The sequence below is a fragment of the Macaca nemestrina genome, chromosome 7 (genome assembly GCF_043159975.1).
Source record: "Macaca nemestrina isolate mMacNem1 chromosome 7, mMacNem.hap1, whole genome shotgun sequence".
In the NCBI taxonomy this organism is placed as follows: domain Eukaryota; kingdom Metazoa; phylum Chordata; class Mammalia; order Primates; family Cercopithecidae; genus Macaca; species Macaca nemestrina.
In genome coordinates, this window is record NC_092131.1 from 71,407,569 (window position 1) to 71,426,945 (window position 19,377).

Genomic DNA, 19,377 nt, shown 5'->3' on the forward strand with positions numbered 1-19,377 from the left:
AAAATCAAAGTTGTCATTTATTTCAGTTGCACCCAAAAAAATTTCATTGTTGTGGTAAAATCATACTAAACATTCAATTTGAAAAGTTTGTTCAGGAAAACTTGAAATAATTCCTCCATACGGTGTATAATGAAAGTGTATGGTTTGGGGTAACAAATCAATCCAAAGACCATATGCAGAAACTTAATTGAATTAATTCTCAGTAATGAATAATGAAAACTATATTGCCTGTACCTGAAGACCTGATATGAGTTTAGCAAAACTTTTGTTAGTTTTATGTTAGAATGTTAGCTAAAGCTTATGTGCACTTCCTTGAACTTTATTTGCTGCTTTTTAAAGAAGAATCTGTGTCACTCACTCTTTTGAACTGCTTTTCCTCTCTTCTAAAAGATATGTGGTTTTCCCCCATCTTTTGCTTCAATGAAAATGGCCCCAAGATGCATATAATTTTGTGAACTCGCGATTATAGATTTTACATAATTCAAATCACAGAGCCATGAAACCCCCACTCTTTCATTTGGATTCTGTGAACTGCTGACACTTGTGGAGTGCAAACGATGTCAGAATAATGCCCTAAAGGTGTAGTGTCAGGACCAGAATTCTGCTCTGGGATACACGATCCATCAAGCAATGGAAGCTGTGCACTCATAACCCAGGGTTGAGCGTGGACCTCATTGTTTTAATTACAGAGCCACAGCATGTGGGTAAGAAACTTGGATTTGACAGCAGAAGAAGAAAGAGGATATTGTATGCCTTCAATCAACTTTGTATTAGGAGATCCTTAAAGGAAAAATTATGTGAAAGAAAGAAAGAGGAAGAAAACAACTAACTAGCAAGATCTGTATTTCAATATAATTTGGAGAAAATGACTGATTTGGGTTGGTCATGTTGCCAGAACAGATGACTCAAGGCTTCCATACAATAAATGGAAATCAGGAGGATGCCTGAAGCCTAAAAGAAGAACAAATTGTAAAGATATGATTGACTGTAAGGCTTGAAAATCAACTGTACCAAAGATGAGCTTGGATCATTGCCCAGAACAGAGCTGAATGGTGATGTTCATTTGGGTTCTGACTGTTGAAACAAAATAAAATGTAGTAATTGTACTCTGTTAGGTATACAGACGTGTTAATGCTTTCCAATTTCCCCAACTGGGGATCTGGTGTCACTTTCCCTGTCGCTCCTATTTCATGCTTCACCGGTGAGTATTATTGCTACTCTGGGTGCTTACTGAATGCCAGGTTTTTGGCAAAGAAGTGGGATCCAGGTGAAAGCATCCTTCTCATGCTGTGTGTGTGTTGCAGGTGGCTTGGAAAATGGCTTTTCAACTTGGAAATCATTTCTGTAATTGACATTTTCAGGCTCAGATAACGTGCATCTCTATCCTGGCTTTCCCAGTGTGATGTTTGCTGGACTTTGGTTATGAATATCAGCAGTTTGGATCCCAAAACACTTCATCCCTGACAACCAGGGAAAGCCCCAGCTTCCATGAGCAGCAGATTTACACATTGATCTTTTCTTCCCTTAGAAGGAAAAATGTCTTGTTCTCAGTTTTCTTTATATGCATTTTCTCTTTAATGGATCAGTTTAGTTTTATGGTAACCTTTCTGATAGACAACAGGGTTGACTCTTTCTAAAAGTCAGTTGTGAAGCAGCTACACTGTTTTTATTTCTCATTGGGAGCTACAAAGAAGAAAATATTCCATGTTGTTGCTCCTAACACCAAAAACCTAATAGCCTAGTAACTTAAGAAATTTCCCAGCCGGCTTGAAAGAGCAGTTCAACTCTATGGTCCAAATGATTCCCAAACAAACATTTTCTAGATACTAAATTAGAAAAATACCAGCAAAAGCAACAATGGGGGTGACTCAGAGGGGAAAAAGGAGGGGCAGACAAGACATGTGATTTTTCCACTTCTTTTTAATTTCTTTACCTGAGTCAGATTTTGAGAATGTTAAGCCCTCCCCGTCTACCCACTATTTACCACGAAGTCTTCAGATTTCCATAGCTAACTTAAAGCAAGGAACTTTTTTTAGTCATTCAGACGGACTAAAGATGTGAGGTACATGATGTTTAATTAAGGCTCTGACTGACTGGTCTCTATAGGTGTCTAAAATTTAGACTTGAAAACAAGGTAACCTAAAACTGGGCTTAATGAGAGACTAATGAGAGACAATAAGAAGGCATCTTTGAGTGTTTGACTTGCTCCACATGAACCACAGAGACTGGACACAAGCTGGAACTCACAGGAAATTTCACATTTCCTTGCTTCCATACAATCAGCGTCTTTTTATTGGTTGCTCTGTGACCTTGTAGCCACCCATATGTTAGATAGCTTCACACTTTTAAGATGGGTATGTGGGGGGGTTGAATGAGGGATAAAATTATTTTGTAGGGTTTGTCACAAATCTGTATTCCAAATAAGCTATGTGTAAGCTGTCTTTGAGAAGAACACGTGTGATATAGTTTTTGATCTTCATTTTACAGATGTACATAAGTAATACAATTAAAAACAAACGTGATCCAATATTATAGCACTGTGTATCTACTTAGGTTTGTGAACAATACCTCTCATTAGTCTATAAACCATCACAATCTAGTGGCATTGGATCCTGGTACCCCCTCCTCGTATTTGCTGTGTGACTTTGGTCTGCTAGCTTCTCCGTATTCCATCTGTGGTAAGGGGTTATTTCGTTCTTTCACAGACAATCATACTAATGGGATGGGTTTTATGTGTGATGGGCTCCCCAACATAAGCAATCTGAAACCATTCCTTTTTTTTTTAATTATTATACTTTAAGTTCTAGGGTACATGTGGATAACGTGCAGGTTTGTTACATATGTATACCTGTGCCATGTTGGCGTGCTGCACCCATCAACTCATCAGCACCTATCAACTCGTCATTTACATCAGGTATAACTCCCAATGCAATCCCTCCCCCCTCCCCCCTCCCTGTGATAGGCTCCGGTGTGTGATGTTCCCCTTCCCGAGTCCAAGTTATCTCATTGTTCAGTTCCCACCTATGAGCGAGAACACGCGGTGTTTGGTTTTCTGTTCTTGTGATAGTTTGCTGAGAATGATGGTTTCCAACTGCATTCATGTCCTTACAAAGGACACAAACTCATCCTTTTTTATGGCTGCATAGTATTCCATGGTGTATATGTGCCACATTTTCTTAATCCAGTCTGTCACTGATGGGTTTTGTTTTGTTTTGGGTTGATTCCAAGTCTTTGCTATTGTGAATAGTGCCGCAATAAACATACATGTGCATGTGTCTTTATAGCAGCATGATTTATAATCCTTTGGGTATATACCCAGTAATGGGATGGCTGGGTCATATGGTACTTCTAGTTCTAGATCCTTGAGGAATCGCCACACTGCTTTCCACAATGGTTGAACTAGTTTACAATCCCACCAACAGTGTAAAAGTGTTCCTATTTCTCCACATCCTCTCCAGCACCTGTTGTTTCCTGACTTTTTAATGATTGCCTTTCTAACTGGTATGAGATGGTATCTCATTGTGGTTTTGATTTGCATTTCTCTGATGGCCAGTGATGATGAGCATTTTTTCATGTGTCTGTTGGCTGTATGAATGTCTTCTTTTGAGAAGTGTCTGTTCATATCCTTTGCCCACTTTTTGATGGGGTTGTTTGTTTTTTTCTTGTAAATTTGATTGAGTTCTTTGTAGGTTCTGGATATTAGCCCTTTGTCAGATGAGTAGATTGCAAAAATTTTCTCCCATTCTGTAGGTTGCCTGTTCACTCTGATGGTAGTTTCTTTTGCTCTGCAGAAGCTCTTTAATTAGATCCCATTTGTCAATTTTGGCTTTTGTTGCCGTTGCTTTTGGTGTTTTAGATATGAAGTCCTTGCCCATGCCTATGTCCTGAATGGTATTACCTAGGTTTTCTTCTAGGGTTTTTATGGTATTAGGTCTAACATTTAAGTCTCTAATCCATCTTGAATTAATTTTCGTATAAGGAGTAAGGAAAGGATCCAATTTCAGCTTTCTACTTATGGCTAGCCAATTTTCCCAGCACCATTTATTAAATAGGGAATCCTTTCCCCATTTCTTGTTTCTCTCAGGTTTGTCAAAGATCAGATGGCTGTAGATGTGTGGTATTATTTCTGAGGCCTCTGTTCTGTTCCATTGGTCTATATCTCTGTTTTGGTACCAGTACCATGCTGTTTTGGTTACTGTAGCCTTGTAGTATAGTTTGAAGTCAGATAGCGTGATGCCTCCAGCTTTGTTCTTTTGACTTAGGATTGTCTTGGCAATGCAGGCTCTTTTTTGGTGCCATATGAACTTTAAAGTAGTTTTTTCCAATTCTGTGAAGAAACTCATTGGTAGCTTGATGGGGATGGCATTGAATCTATAAATTACCTTGGGCAGTATGGCCATTTTCACGATATTGATTCTTCCTATCCATGAGCATGCTATGTTCTTCCATTTGTTTGTGTCCTCTTTTATTTCACTGAGCAGTGGTTTGTAGTTCTCCTTGAAGAGGTCCTTTACATCCCTAGTAAGTTGGATTCCTAGGTATTTCATTCTCTTTGAAGCAATTGTGAATGGAAGTTCATTCATGATTTGGCTCTCTGTTTGTCTGTTACTGGCGTATAAGAATGCTTGTGATTTTTGCACATTAATTTTGTATCCTGAGACTTTGCTGAAGTTGCTTATCAGCTTAAGGAGATTTTGGGCTGAGACAATGGGGTTTTCTAAATATACAATCATGTCATCTGCAAACAGGGACAATTTGACTTCTTCTTTTCCTATCTGAATACCCTTTGTTTCTTTCCCTTGCCTGATTACCCTAGCCAGAACTTCCAACACTATGTTGAATAGGAGTGGTAAGAGAGGGCATCCCTATCTTGTGCCAGTTTTCAAAGGGAATGTTTCCAGTTTTTGCCCATTCAGTATGATATTGACTGTGGGTTTGTTGAAACCATTTCTTAAGAATAGTTCTCACATCTTCCTTAAAAACACATTGCTTAAGATTTAACAATTATCTTTAATATAGTTATGATTTTAAGAATTTCAATTTAAGCCTTTTTGTTCAGAAAGGGATGTGCTAAAGGTAATTTGTGTCAGCATATTTTTAGCAGCAGGTTAACAGAAGACATCATTAAAAGCAGCTCAAATAGTAAAGGTTTATTCTTAATTTTACATCATCAGAAATCTGGAGGTAGAATGCCAGCAATGGTTACTTAAGAAGCCCAACAATGTCATCGAGGTCCAGGTCCCTTGCATCTTTATCCTTGGCCAACCTTAGCTTGGGAGCAATGATGTCTCACTCGGCGGCAGTCCACAGGCATCTCACACAGTTAGGAAACACCTAGCAAAGAAGACAGGACTTTTCTTCCTATGGGCTTCTTTGCCTTAGACTGGAAATCCAAGCCTGCCAGCACACTATTCCCTCTTGTCTCTTGGGCTAGGCTTCAGTCATATGCCCATGCCTGACCCTCTCACTAGCAAAGGAATGAGCCCACCATGATGGGCTTGAACAATTCTGCTTTATCCCCTTGGCTGGAGTAGGACTCTCCTCCTTAAGCATGGAGTATGGGGATCACTTATACTCTGAGGAGCAAGTGAGGGGCATATATCTGTTGGGTCAGTAACCAACATTCTCCCACATTGACAAAATTATCCTGGTGTGCCTCCTTTTTTTTTTTTTAGACAGAGTCTTGCTCTGTTGTCAGGCTGGAGCACAGTGGCACGATCTCAGCTTACTGTAACCTCCACCTCCCGGGTTCAAGTGATTCTCCTGCCTCAGCCTCCCGAGTAGCTGGGACTATATGCATGCACTACCACACCTGGTTAATTTTTGTATTTTTAGTAGAGAAGGGGTTTCACCATGTTAGTCAGGCTGGTCTCGAACTCCTGACCTCAAGTGATCCACCCACCTCGGCTTCCTGAGCTGCTGGGATTACAGATGTGAGCTACTGAGCCCAGCCTCCTGGTGTGCCTCTTAAGGGCAAAAGTCTGGCTTGAGGAGGAAAAAGTTTATCCTATGGTTCATTTTTTTCTCATCCTAAAACAACCAACAATTTTCACAAAAATGATCTTATTCATCTTAAACCAGTTCTATCAGTTATATAGTATTTCATATTACTTTAAAATAGAATTGAATAGAAATTGGAACAGAGACCTGTTTTTCATGGCGTTTTCTGCTTCCTTCTAAAATAAGAAATGACAAGGTATTGTTGCAACATAAATAATTTTTCAAAAGCTTTTATTAAAATAGTTGTTTTTTTCTTTTTTTTTTTTAAAAAAAAGCTATACTGTATAGCCTAGTGGTCAAGGACATAAAAGAACTTGATTTATGTTGCTGTATCTTATTTGGCATTGACGTGACAGTAGTCCTCACCAGCAAAATGAGAAAAATAATTATAAATATTTTAAAGAATTGTTGTGAAAGTTGATTGAGATTACTATATGTACATATACCTACATGTTTTTATTCTTAACACAAAGGCTATTACATACTAAACTTTCAACAGATTTGTCTATTTTTACTTACAATAATATTTACAAAAATCCATAAACATACAAGATAATACTTTTTTACATAGGCTAGTTAAAATCAAACTCGCACCTTTTAGAAGTATCAACGGCTCCATGTGAGTCAAAACTTTAGAGTAGAGTGGTGCCTTTGTTGTCATGTCAGAGAGAACTGCCTTTGCTGCTACATAAACGTTTAGAATCCCACAATCCATTCATCCAGCAAGTAGACTGAAAGCAGCTCTTGGCTGCTTGTGACGTAAGCGGGATGACACATGTTAACAATGGGTGTCACCAATCTCTTAACTTCCTGGATTATGGTCCTGGTAAGTTGTAGGCTCTGCACAGCAAGCCAAAACCACATGAAGGCAGAATGGACAGTGCATGTGAATATAAACATCAGTTATTTTGCAGGAAAAAAAAAAGTATCTGCTTCATAAAACATCACAACTCCTTTTTGGTTTTTAGAAATGTCATATAATATTTTGCATTGGGAAAACTTTCAATAATTATCTAGTCAAGAATAGCTATCAGCTTGAGCCCTTAGCTACATGCTCTTACCCGCATTTTATATATGACTCTTCTGGTCGGCTCAAGGGCCAATTTTAACTGAGAGTGAAGCTCTTCCTATGATTGGACACGGCGTGGAGGTTCTACAGCAGCCACTTTGGCTAGAGGGGCTATGATGCTTACGTTCTGGATCAAGGGCTCTGGGTTATAAATAATGAATGCAACTCAAACTTATTTAGGTAAAAAAGAATTTACTGGAAATGTTACTGAGCATCTCATAGAATCAAAGGCAGAGGTAAATACCAATATTCAAGAAAGGCCAAGATGTAATTAGGCTTAAAGAATTCTGGAAGCAGGGCCACACTCACAGAACCAGAGCTTCTCCTTCTTGCTTCTGTGCCTCCCTAAACGGTGGCTTCTTTCTTTTTTATCACTGTAGATTGACTTTCTCCAAATGACTGAAAGCATGACTGCCATTGAAATCCTAGATTTCTATGTTACAGTTTTCACCAAACAGAGCAAGACTGATCCTGTTCCATTTCCAAAATCCTAGGCTAGGTCTAGCTTGGATCAAATTAACTCAGGCAAAGAAGTAGAATGCCATTTGAACCCATCTGGGTGAGGCGCTCAGTCAACCCCTGCCTATAAGTAGTATCATATTGTACTAACGTGATTAAAACAACTTGATGGGGCTGTCCTAAGCAGAAGCAGTGCTGACCTGACTGTTCCATAGATGTCCTGTGTTGCATGGATATAAGGTAAAAGCAATGCAAGGAGGTAGGTAGTCCTAGCTTCCATTTACCAACAAAGGCTGCCTATTGTCTTTGAGAACTTCTTGTTAAAATTGCTCATTCTCAGTTTGGAAGCTCAGGATGGTGGTATGGGAGGAGGGGAACGATCACACATGAAAGTAGCTGAGCAGAGAGAAGGGAAGGAGGGCACATCAATGAAGCATCATCAATACAAAGCAGAGGGCTCTGGACCTCCCAGCTCTTTTCATATTAAATCCTTATGCTTCTCCCAGCTGCCTCTTCTCTCCTGCATCACACCTCTTTTTAATATTTTCCCCCATCACTTTTAAAATGAGGACCTTCTGTGTACTTATAAGACTTTAGTCCTCTTCCAGAGAAGCCATGTAAGATTTGATGCAAAAGTCTAAAGTTTGGCAGATTCTCTCTCTTCAGAGAAGTGCTTGCCCATGTCTTCTTGTACTTTTTCTCAGAATAACAGAATCTGAGGATTGAAACAGACCAGACTTGAGGGTCATCAAATGCATGGATTTTCCGTGTACCTCCCAGTCACTGGTATTCATGACAAGTGGCCATCCAGACTGCTTGATCACATACCAAAGGGGAACTCACCACTTTTCAGGAGAGCCCATTCTATGTTTAGACAGTTCTGACTATTAGAAGTACTTCATTGTGTTAAGCTCCACCTGGGCCAAATATGTGTCTTTTCTTGTTGCTTCCACCTGTTGGAAGTTCTACCACCTGGAAACAAAGAGAAAAGTGTAATATCTTTCCTTCACACACACCTTTCAAAAGATCCATCACATTCACCAGATTTCTCCCTAAGATCATTCTTCTCCAGTTGAAGCAACTGTTCTTCCTATAACTGTTCTCTGTAGTGTGGGATTTCAAGTTCCTCTGTTGATCTGGACACTCTGTTTTAAAAGCTTTACTTATGTGAGTGTTTCTCTTTTTTTTTTTTCCTACAATAATCAGGCATAGTCTTCCAGATGGGGAAAGATCAAACAAAAAGAACAGAAATAATAACAGTTTTCATTATATATATAGAACTTCTGTTCAGGAAAATCACGTTTATGTTTTGGGAAAACCAACCTATGCTTAGTCACTCTTTATGCCAAAAATTACATAGTGATTATAATGAAATTTAAATGAGAAAAGTATTTAAATGTTATTAGTTGCTAGAAGAAATTTGTGTTGATGTGAGAATTTCAGGCATCAGTAGTTCAAATTGGAATGGAAAAGGGGTGGGGACAACTCATGAATTGCCATAGCTCTCCAAATCACATATCTGATTTACTTCCTATTCCTAATGCTAGCACTATCCATTAAGTCAAAAATCGTGGACAGAGTAAGCCCATATCAGGGAATCATTTGACCCCTTTATTCCTCTTTATGACATCCATAAGCTTAACAAATGTTTGTGTCCTGGTTACATTAAAAAAAGGGTTTTGTGGCCGGGCGCAGTGGCTCAAGCCTGTAATCCCAGCACTTTGGGAGGCCGAGAGGGGCGGATCACGAGGTCAGGAGATCGAGACCATCCTGGCTAACATGGTGAAACCCCGTTTCCACTAAAAAATACAAAAGACTAGCCGGGCGAGGTGGCGGGCTACTCGGGAGGCTGAGGCAGGAGAATGGCCTAAAACCCGGGAAGCAGAGCTTGCAGTGAGCTGAGATCCAGCCACTGCACTCCAGCCTGGGCGACAGAGCAAGACTCCGTCTCAAAAAAAAAAAAAAAAAGGGGTTTTGTGATAAGAACCCCAAAGGTGCACAGCCCTCAAGTTTCTGTGTAAGCCCATGAATTGAGTAAAGCAGGCAAGTGCTTTAGTCCCCTCACCAAAAGGTACTGTATAAGCCAGTGAATTGAGGGAGAACAAGAGTTCGCCATGTTGGTTTGGGTGGCACAATGGGGTCACCTGAATAAATTCTCAACTTCTTGTTCCCAGAAGCACAGCTAGAAGTGGACCTAGTTTAAGGGAGTTAGAGTGAAGCTTGAGGGGGTCAATCAGAGAGGCTGCAGCCCCTTGTTAGCTGGATATCCTAAATTAGGGACATGTTGAGCTCTGCCCTTCTCTGTAGTCACTTATGGACTAATCAGGAAAAGTGATTACTCAGAGAATAATGCATAATATTCTCTTCTATTTATATATTTTAAGATTTGAAGTAAGATATGGCATATATATGAAGATTCCAAGACAAAGGAATTTAAAATTTTGAATTCTAAAACTATAATAAGAAATAAATGGTGACTTGTACATCTAATCATATGTCACTCATTCTTGCTTTTTTTCTAAAAATATCTGACTATGTTGCCCATCAACATTGGCAAAGAAAACTGGCTCATGCCCTGTGATTTTGCATATCAGCAAGGGAGTCTGACAATTCATCTGTTGGCAATACATAGTCCTATAGCCGGCCCTCTGTGACCTTCTTCTACCTCCATTAAGGAAGCTTAAAAATTATGACTAATTCAGGACGGGGCTGGAAGTCATAGTACCATACCCACAGAGCTTGTTAGTTCCCTTGTATGAGTAAAGCTAAAATTGAAAATTTTATCACCTCCTTAGCCTCAGAAATGTACAGTCTAATGGGTTCAGGAATAATCCTAACCTCGTTTGGTTACCACAAGGGAGGAAATGCAGGACTGTAGATAGCTTGAAGCTACCTGCCACACAACTGAGAAGTAAACTCAAGAGCCCTTAGAGTAAGGAAGTCAGCTTCATCGTTAAGGTACAACTAATGGTCATGCTTAGCAACTTATCTAAGGGATTCCCATCTCAGTATCATGTATTCACCTTCTGAATATCATAATGCTAAGAGACATAGAATTTATTTCTTTATTTAGAATGAAAGGAAGACTTCATGATTGGTGTGATATGTTGAATGATCCGGAATACTTTAGGATTAGTTGCTTTATCTAAACAAAGACAGAAATACGGGTTTCTTAATTTCTTTACTCATAGGAAATCTTTTATTTCTCAAACAGGTTGTTTGGTTTTTACAAGGGAATTCTGCCACCTATCTTAGCTGAAACCCCAAAAAGAGCAGTGAAGGTAAGCATTGCATGCATTTGCACCAAGAAAAAGTAGGGTGCAGTAACAGCTTCAGCACAACAAACCCTAAGACATTAAAATGAATTATATATAAAGCATTAAAAATTTTAATGCAGAAATTATAGCATAATTTTTATTATAATTAGACTTGGCCAGTCTCTCAAATATGTAGATCAATTTGTAGATTTTTTTAATCAGGTAAAAGCATTCCATTCTAAAAAACAACATGGTGAATGAAATTCTAGTAATCAAACCACAAAATAGCTTGGACCTTTCTTCAAAGCAACTCAGAAATTTTCCTTTGGAGAAATAATTATTAAAGAAAGAGAGACAGAGGGAAGAGGAAAGAGGAGAGGAGGAAAAGCCTTTCTCCCTGAATCATTCCCATTTCATGAACAGAGTAAACAAATATACCATATTTCTTTATATATGATTCTCATATAACGTATTTATTTTGCATGCCAACTTCATTTTCCCCCTTAGTCTCCTCTTTTAAAATTCGCTATTCTGGTTCTTACAAAAATTATTACTTCCACTACCCTGATTTCCATTTACTTAACCACATAACTGTAGAGATTTATGTACTACTTGCTAGTTCAGTATCTGAAGAGGAGCAGGAAGATATGGCAGAACATCCAGGGGCAAAAGAACTCAATCTGACTACTGTCTTCTCTCAGACAAAAGTCTTGATCATAGTGACTCTGGCAGGCATTGCGCCCCCCCACCCCCCACCCTGCACCATTGATATCACCAAATAAGGCTTTGTCCTTCCATAATAATGATAACCTAAACTTAAAGACTGACTTTCCAAGCAATATAAGGCTTTTTTTTTTCACATACATTACTCGATTTGTATTCTCAGTACTCCTGAAAGGCAAGAAGGAACAGTTCATATACTTTTACTCAGTAAGTTCAAGAGGGTGACTGGGTTAAAAATTATGATAAAATTACCCACATATATACATGAACATCTAACCTTTATATTATGTCAAAATGGCAATAGGATTGAATTCAAATCTAGAATTTGGAAAACAAAGCTTTAGAACATACCTTCTCTATAAATTCACCCTCTTTGTTGGTATTGGTTTTGTGATTTTATAGTGATCTTATAGCAATACAAATTTTGTTATAAGGATCTGGATCACAGTAGAGAATCTGGAATAAGTTCACCAAAGTACACAAAAGAGCTGAATTGGATTATGAAATGACTTTACTTGATAAAAGATTGTCCAAGTAAACAAATAGAGCAGAGTTCCTGTTCAAAAGGAAAGTCGCTTTGTCTGCATGGAATAATATATTCATCTGTTCAGTGATTTACATGTATAAACAAAGTAAACTACAATTAGAGTTTTTCCTGGAATATTTTTTCGTAATATTATGTGTTGGAGACAATTTAAACTTTAAGGAGATTAAGACTTATCACCATTGAGCAATCTTTTACAGAAAAAAAAGTTGAGCTTTATAAAACAGAGTTAGTTTCTATTTTACAAAAGCAATGCTCTGTGCCAGAACAATGGTTAACAGATGAACTTTTGGGCAAATGAATATGGTGTATGTGTCCCAGACATCTTGTTTCAAGTAGATTTTACCTTAAAATTATTGAGACATATGGTAAGTATGTTGGCTTTTTAAGTATAACTTGGAGTTAAGTGTATCTTTGCCAGATGGATAGCACTAGTTTTTCAACACAATTTATGAAAACATTCATTTTATAGATATTTATCATAGGATTTGTGAGGAAAGCAATCACCTGATTGTAACGATTTCATACATCATAAACTGCTTCGTTGTATGTCATCAAAGTTTACTTCAGAAAAAAAATATTCAGAGACTGTGGGGTGTATGTGTGTGTGTGTGTGTGTGTGTGTGTGTGTGTGTTCTTTGGTACTGACACTTTAGTTAAAATCATTACGATAATCAGAAACAGACAATCTTAAGTTTTATGTACTTTATTCTTTGAAATGAGCTTTATCATTAAAATAATAAGACTTACTGATGCTAAATAAGTGTAACTTCTCCTTTCACAAATTAGACAGAGTTAGTATTGTAGTTAGCAAAAGGAAATGAAGACTTCAGAGAGACCAGCTGATCCCTCAGAGATGGGTGGCACCGTGGTTCAGGCTTCAGGGTCCAGTCTTGAGCTTCACACATGCAGAAATACCACTTTTCCCATGTGCAGTTTTCTCAAGGACTTCCTTATGCTAACTAAATTCACAAGGGATTATAAACTATGAAGGCTAATTTGTTCACTACGGTATACCTATCCCAATCACAGTATCTACACATAGTAGATGTTCAGTTGATATTAGATGAATAAAGGAAACATGTATAAAAAGAAACAAAGAAAACTTAAAGAAAGAAACAAAGAAATATACATAGAGAGAAAATTCCCACATCTACTATTCAGAGTATCTGGAGGGCCAAGACTTCCACTCCTGGTGGAGACAGAGTAACAGGGACCAGTATGAAATAACAGTTTTCAAGACACTGGACATCAGATGATGAAGGCTCGAAATACATGAGAAATGGAAAACAAATGAAGTGAGCCCTGTGATGCCACAGCTTACTGCCTTGGGATACTTTCAGGCCCTGGGACAGGGAGGGGAAACTGAGGCAGAGCCCAGGGGACTCCCTGGGTTGGGTAGGAGCTGAAAGCCAGGGGAGAGCAGGGCAACCAAAGGCCACAGGACAGAGTACCAGGGAAGAGCAGGCTGCACAGAGATAGAACTGAGATCTGTAGAAGGACCTCTCCAAGTTTTCAGCGGAGTATTGACCAGTGCATGCCTGGGAGGAAACTACCAATGCCTGGGAAGGAATCACCCAAAAGGCTTCGAGGGAACAGTGCTTAGCAGTCACATGCAGCTGGGAATAGTGCCTGCTCCCACCAGCCAGACCGGAAAGCTTCAGCAGCCCCAGGGCATTGAGAGGAGTGCTCATATACTTAAGGCCTCTATGATTCCTTTGGTAACCTAGGTTACCAAAGTTACAGGGAATAAAAACTAAGATTTTTCAAAAGTCTCACTTGTACCAGTCCTGTCAGGGAATCTTACTTAAATTATCTTATTTAATGATAATCTAAAAGGTAAGTTTTGAGGTCTTGAGAGTTAGAAAGGTTAAGCAGCTTTCCTGTGCTTTCACAGCTAAACAGCATAACTCGGATTCAGCTCTAGGACTGCTGACTTCAAAATGCCAGCAACGTGATTCTCAAAGTGATGATGATGATGATCATAAAAATGAAGAAAAATAAATTATTTTTAAAACCTAAGATTATAACACTTTTCCTTCCATGGTTAATGGTTTCTAGTGGTTAATGGTTTCATCAAAAATGCGGTGGTCCCAGGTGGTCACTGTTGAGTACTATTTTAACACCAGGGTAGTTTCAGGGCTTTCACTAGCCACTAGAATGTTAGCTCAAGTAGGCAGAGGTTTCTCTTTGTTTACCATTGCATCCCCGGTACCTAGAATAGGAGGTCTCTAATAACATTATTAAATGAGTGAATGAATGAATCCCTGTTCTAGAAAACGCTATATTCATAGTGCATTTAAAAGACCATGGTACAAAAGTAGTTCCTGAGTGTTGAAAAGAATCAAAATTTATCAGGTAGTAAAATGATTCTTGGGCTGCCCAAACACTCATTGAAGCCATCTATAAGGAGCTACTTCTTCCTAACAACAGAGTATTTTTGGCTCTGAAATCTGGTTTTGCTTTCTAGCCCCATTTTACTGGGCTATAAAGTAATGGAGTAGAAAATATTGGGGACCATATAATACCCATACCATTTTTGGGGTCTTGAGAATCAGACTCGAGCAGGACCTAAAAACGTGCCTTATCAGTGGTGTTGACAGCTACCTGAACGTGCTACCCAGGAGCAAAACATGTTCAAGCAGAGTTGTTGCTCAAAAAGTAGAATACAGGAAGAAAAAAGGGGGGAAATGTATTATATGAAGCAATTGATTAGATTCGCCTCCACTGAAATTTGTTTGCAGAGAAAATTATACTAAACATTATCTACTGAAGAAACCAAAAATACCTTCACCATCATCATCACCATCAGTTTTGAAGGAAGGAATTAGCAGCTTGCTTTCTTCGTTCAGGTTGAGGACAGTCTTGCTTTATGGCAGGGGATGGACTAGATAACCTCATTGGGTTCTTCCCTAGTTTATCGTGGCATCTTCATAATTATTTAGTGTTTTCAATTCCATGGAGCAGTGGGGGAGATACCAAAATAGAAATGCAAGTTAACACTGAAAAGTGGATGTCTTTTACAAGTGTGTTAGAAAATTGGGCTTTCACTGGGAAAGCAGTTCATAGAGAAAACATAGGAGACCAAAGATGTCAGGTCTCTAGGCCTATAATGTTGAATCACTGCCATAAGAGAGAAGTCTATTGATGTCTGGGGAAACTGAAAATGGTCATGGTAAATGGAAGTTGTATGGTTCATTTACTGCTCTAAAGGATTTCATCAGCTCTTCTGTAGGTTATTATAACTGCATTTGAAACTGTGAATGTTAAAGAAAGTTCCAATAGCAACTACCCGAGACAGGATTAAAAACTGTATTAGATAGTTTATCATTTTTTGAAATGCTGGTTAACATAATGATTTACTAAAGAAATTTGAGTCAATTAAAGAGTTTGTTGCAGGAAAATTGTTATAAATCTGTGAGTTTGGTTTTGTTTCACAGTTTTTCACCTTTGAGCAGTACAAGAAATTGCTGGGATATGTGTCACTGTCACCAGCATTGGTAAGTGAGAGTATTTATTATACTTAAATGTATGTGTTATTTCATAAAGCAAAATCTAGAAACAAAAACTCTTTTGATTCCCAAGCCCAGCTACTAAAATATGAATTCAAGTTATTCAATGTTCAGCTACTTGTTGAAAGCCATCTTCCTAATAACTCACAATTTGGCTATTTTATAGCTCCCAGTGATGAATTTATGATAATAATGATATGTCTGGAAAGGCCCCATATGAGATATGGTCAAGAACATGAAATAAAGAGTACATTTATCAAAGACTCTTTTTAAACCAAGACATGCATATGTTTACATACATACTGCATATATCTATGCAAAAGTCAACATGCCAAGTGCCAGGTCACTTTTCCAGCTTTTGCACCAGCTGTAGTAAATGTAAGACTTCAGATCCCTTGGGATGAAATCATTCTGTGGTCAGATGCAGACTGAAGGGACTTTTATAGGAATGACTGTAAACAACTCAACTAAGGAGAAATGTGATAGTACAACGACATATCTCATGTATCACACAAAATTCACTTGGTGATTTGAACACTTCCCTATGCCATTCCCCTCCTTCTTGGTGACTTTCCTGCTTTTCACAGGAGTTAATTGTATTGACCTAATGGGTTCTACAAATGTGTGTGCAACAAGAGCCCCCAAGAGAGTAAATGCATTAACTTCTCCTTCCAAGTCCACAAAGAAAAGCAAAACAAAATCTGCATTGGCCCTCCAATTGGCAGTGTACTCCAGTCTCTAGGAAAATGCCCTCATTTGCCCACTAAAATGGACAATATTTGAGAATTTGTATTCTCAAATTCTCAAATAGACTGTCCAAGAAGAAGTATCTGTTATTTTTAAAAAATCATACATGCCCCTTTTCTGGGAAAGATCCTGTTAGGAAACCTAATAGCATCACTTTTTGTTATGACAAAGCAATGTCTTGTACAGTCCTTGCCTATACAAGGTGGCTGGGAGACATGGCCTCCTAGAGAGGAGGGAGCAGTGATACCATGAATCTTGAAACTAGCTAGGATTTTTTCCTTTTAATTCTTTGGCATCTTCTCTTAATATCATTCTTAAATTTGGAAACAGCTTGGCAAAAAGAGAATTAAAAATTTCCTAGTGAGAAACAATAAAAGATGGTCTCCAGAGGGCCAGCTGGCTGTTCTTGTGTCAAACATTGGTACCATGTGAGAGACTGTAGGTCTTTGGACTCTTGAGAATTGAAACAGAAAAGCGTTTGGTCACTGCAGCTACTATAAACAAATGCATGCCAACTGTGTACAGTTCTTCTCTTTTCTTGAGCTCATTTATTTCAGTTATTTTTTTTGATATGGCTAGACATTTAAACAGCTGTTAAGTGTCCCCTGGTGCTCTCACATGAAAAGCCTAGGAGGCTGGAAACCCAACAGTAAATGTAGGTTTCTGGAACAACCTATGTAACATGATCTGCTGATATCTGATCAATTATTTTGACAAGGGACTGCTGAACACTAGTTCTGACAGCAAACGTAGCTGAATTTTATAGAAGAACAAAAAAGTGAATTACTTGGAAGATCGCATATAGTAAGTAATAAAAACCTGGACATCTGGATTTTAGCTTTCCCAGTCAAAAGAGTTTGGGACTAGTATTTTTTTTCCACTTCTGGCTTCCATGATGGAAGTCTGAGATAAATAAATAAAATATTTGATCAGTTACCCTATACACATATGCTTAAAACTGTAATGAAGGGAGATAAAATGGAAACATCATCAATGAGTCTCTCTCTCTCCTAGAATCTGTATGCGATTTCTTTCTTTCTTTCCCTTTCTTTCTTTCTTTCTTTCTTTCTTTTTTTCTTTCTTCTTTCTTTCTTTCTCTCTTTCTTTTTTTTTTTTACGGAGTCTCAATCTGTCACTCAGGCTAGAGTGCAGTGTCATGATAGCTCACTGCAACCTCTGCCTGCCAGGTTCCAGTGATTCTCCTGCTTCAGCCTCCCTAGTAGCTAGGATTACAGATATACACCACCAAGCCCAGTTAATTTTTGTATTTTTAGTAGAGATGGGGTTTCACTGTGTTGGCCAGGCTGGTCTTGAACTTCTGACCTCAGGTGATCCACCCAACTTGGCCTCCCAAAGTGCTGGGATTACAGGCGTGAGCCATTGCCCCAGCCCGTTCTTCCTTTTTTATGTGCAACAAGACCAATGGTGTTTGCATTACACTCTATGAAATGGTTTCACACATTATTTTGAGCCTTAAAATAACTTTATAAGCAGGGAAATTAGTTATTATTATCTCCATTTTACAGATGAGAAAACTGTAGCTCATCAGAGATTCAGCGATGTATACAATAGAGCCACAACTAGCACCCATGGCACCTTTGTGTGAATAATGAAAAGGTGCCCCTTCTCCCAACGGATGCCTCTCCAGGGCTTCTCTTAGCAAGTGAGGGGCAAGCTGGATTCTGGCCTCCAAGCATCCTTGGTTGGGCACCTTTGTCTCTGCACAAGCTACTGTGTGTTACAGCTCTAGTCACACAGCCAATAAGTGCTAGAATTGGACCTAAACCCAGACCTCCTGCCTCTGGATCCTGCCTTTGTGCCTCCCTTTCTAAGGTTACACAACATTCCTTTCTCCCTCCTTCCTCTCTTTTAGAAAATATTCCTTTCTCCCTCCTTCCTCTCCTTTTTAGAAGATATTAGAGCCCATTGCCAAGAGTTATCTGTTATTTACTCTTCAATGGTTTTATTCTTCTCTTTGTTGTCTACAGTACTGCCTCTTGTCCTGGAATTGGAGGTTCAGCACTAAATAATTACTTTTTTTCAAGCATCTGTTTTGGAGATTGGGGCTTTGTTTCATTTTGTTCTGTCTTGTGTGTGTATGTTTTAATTGTTGTGTTTATTTTTGGTACAGATTTTCTGGAAAACACATAAGTATTCTACCTAGAGGTAAATTCTAGGAAATTGTTCTTTCCTATTGCAGAAATTCTTAACAGATACCGAACAAGAACTTGACATACAGTCACCTTTTGATAAGTTTTCTAGATTTTATTTGAGCCCTTCAGAATAATCTAGTCATTTCTTTGTCTTTGTCCTTCTTTTCTTTTCTTTTCTTCTTCTTCCTCTTCTTCTTCTTCTTCTTCTCTTTTTTTTTTTTTTTTTTTTGAGACAGGATCTCACCCTGTCGTTCAGGTTGGAGTACAGTTGTTCAATCATAGCTCACTGCAGCCTTGAACTCTTAGGCTCAAGTGATCCTCCCACTTCAGCTCCCAAGCAGCTGGGACTGTGGGTGCACATCTAGCCATTTCTGATCTCAGCTTTTAGGTTTAGAAGACTGCGTTAATTGCCAGTGTTTTTTAAAATAGGGAAAAGATGAATAAAAAATAATGTTTGTTTGTTAATAGTCCAGAATAGTGACTCTAAAAATATGAACATAGGGTTAAATGTTTCCAGCTATGTTGTTACCTGAAATTTAGCTTTTTAGAAACAGTTTATTTGTGGTTCTGCTCCTTGAATTTCTTATATGCCCAATAAAGGAATTTAAGTAGATGTTTAAAAATGAAGCTCTCCTTTTACAATTCAAATTTTCTTAATTGTTATATGTGCAGATGTTTTAGTATCCACCTTTAAATCAGTAAAGCAACCTTGCTTTTTGTTGAAGGAAAAAGTCGTTGTTGATGGGGCTTTGACATTTTATTTTGAAATTGTTAGGATGTGGTTTGTGGCTTCTGTAATTTCTTCTTCATGAATTGTCAGCATCTAATCAAGAACTAAAGCTGTTTAGTAATGGAATATGGTGCATTTATGTAGGTTTCTCCATTCTCTTTATAATGTTCAGCTGCATAGCGT

At 38.4% G+C, this 19,377-nt stretch overlaps 1 protein-coding gene across 2 annotated transcripts in view; it reads left to right on the plus strand.

Annotated features, from left to right (window-relative positions):
- LOC105477999 (solute carrier family 25 member 21) overlaps positions 1-19,377 on the plus strand; it is a 518,216-nt gene that overhangs the window by 445,937 nt on the left and 52,902 nt on the right. For both annotated transcript variants that reach the window (XM_011734941.3, XM_071100296.1), the window contains exons 4-5: positions 10,743-10,809; positions 15,493-15,552. In XM_011734941.3, coding sequence (XP_011733243.1) covers positions 10,743-10,809; positions 15,493-15,552 — 127 coding nt within the window. The remainder of the gene's footprint in view (positions 1-10,742; positions 10,810-15,492; positions 15,553-19,377) is intronic.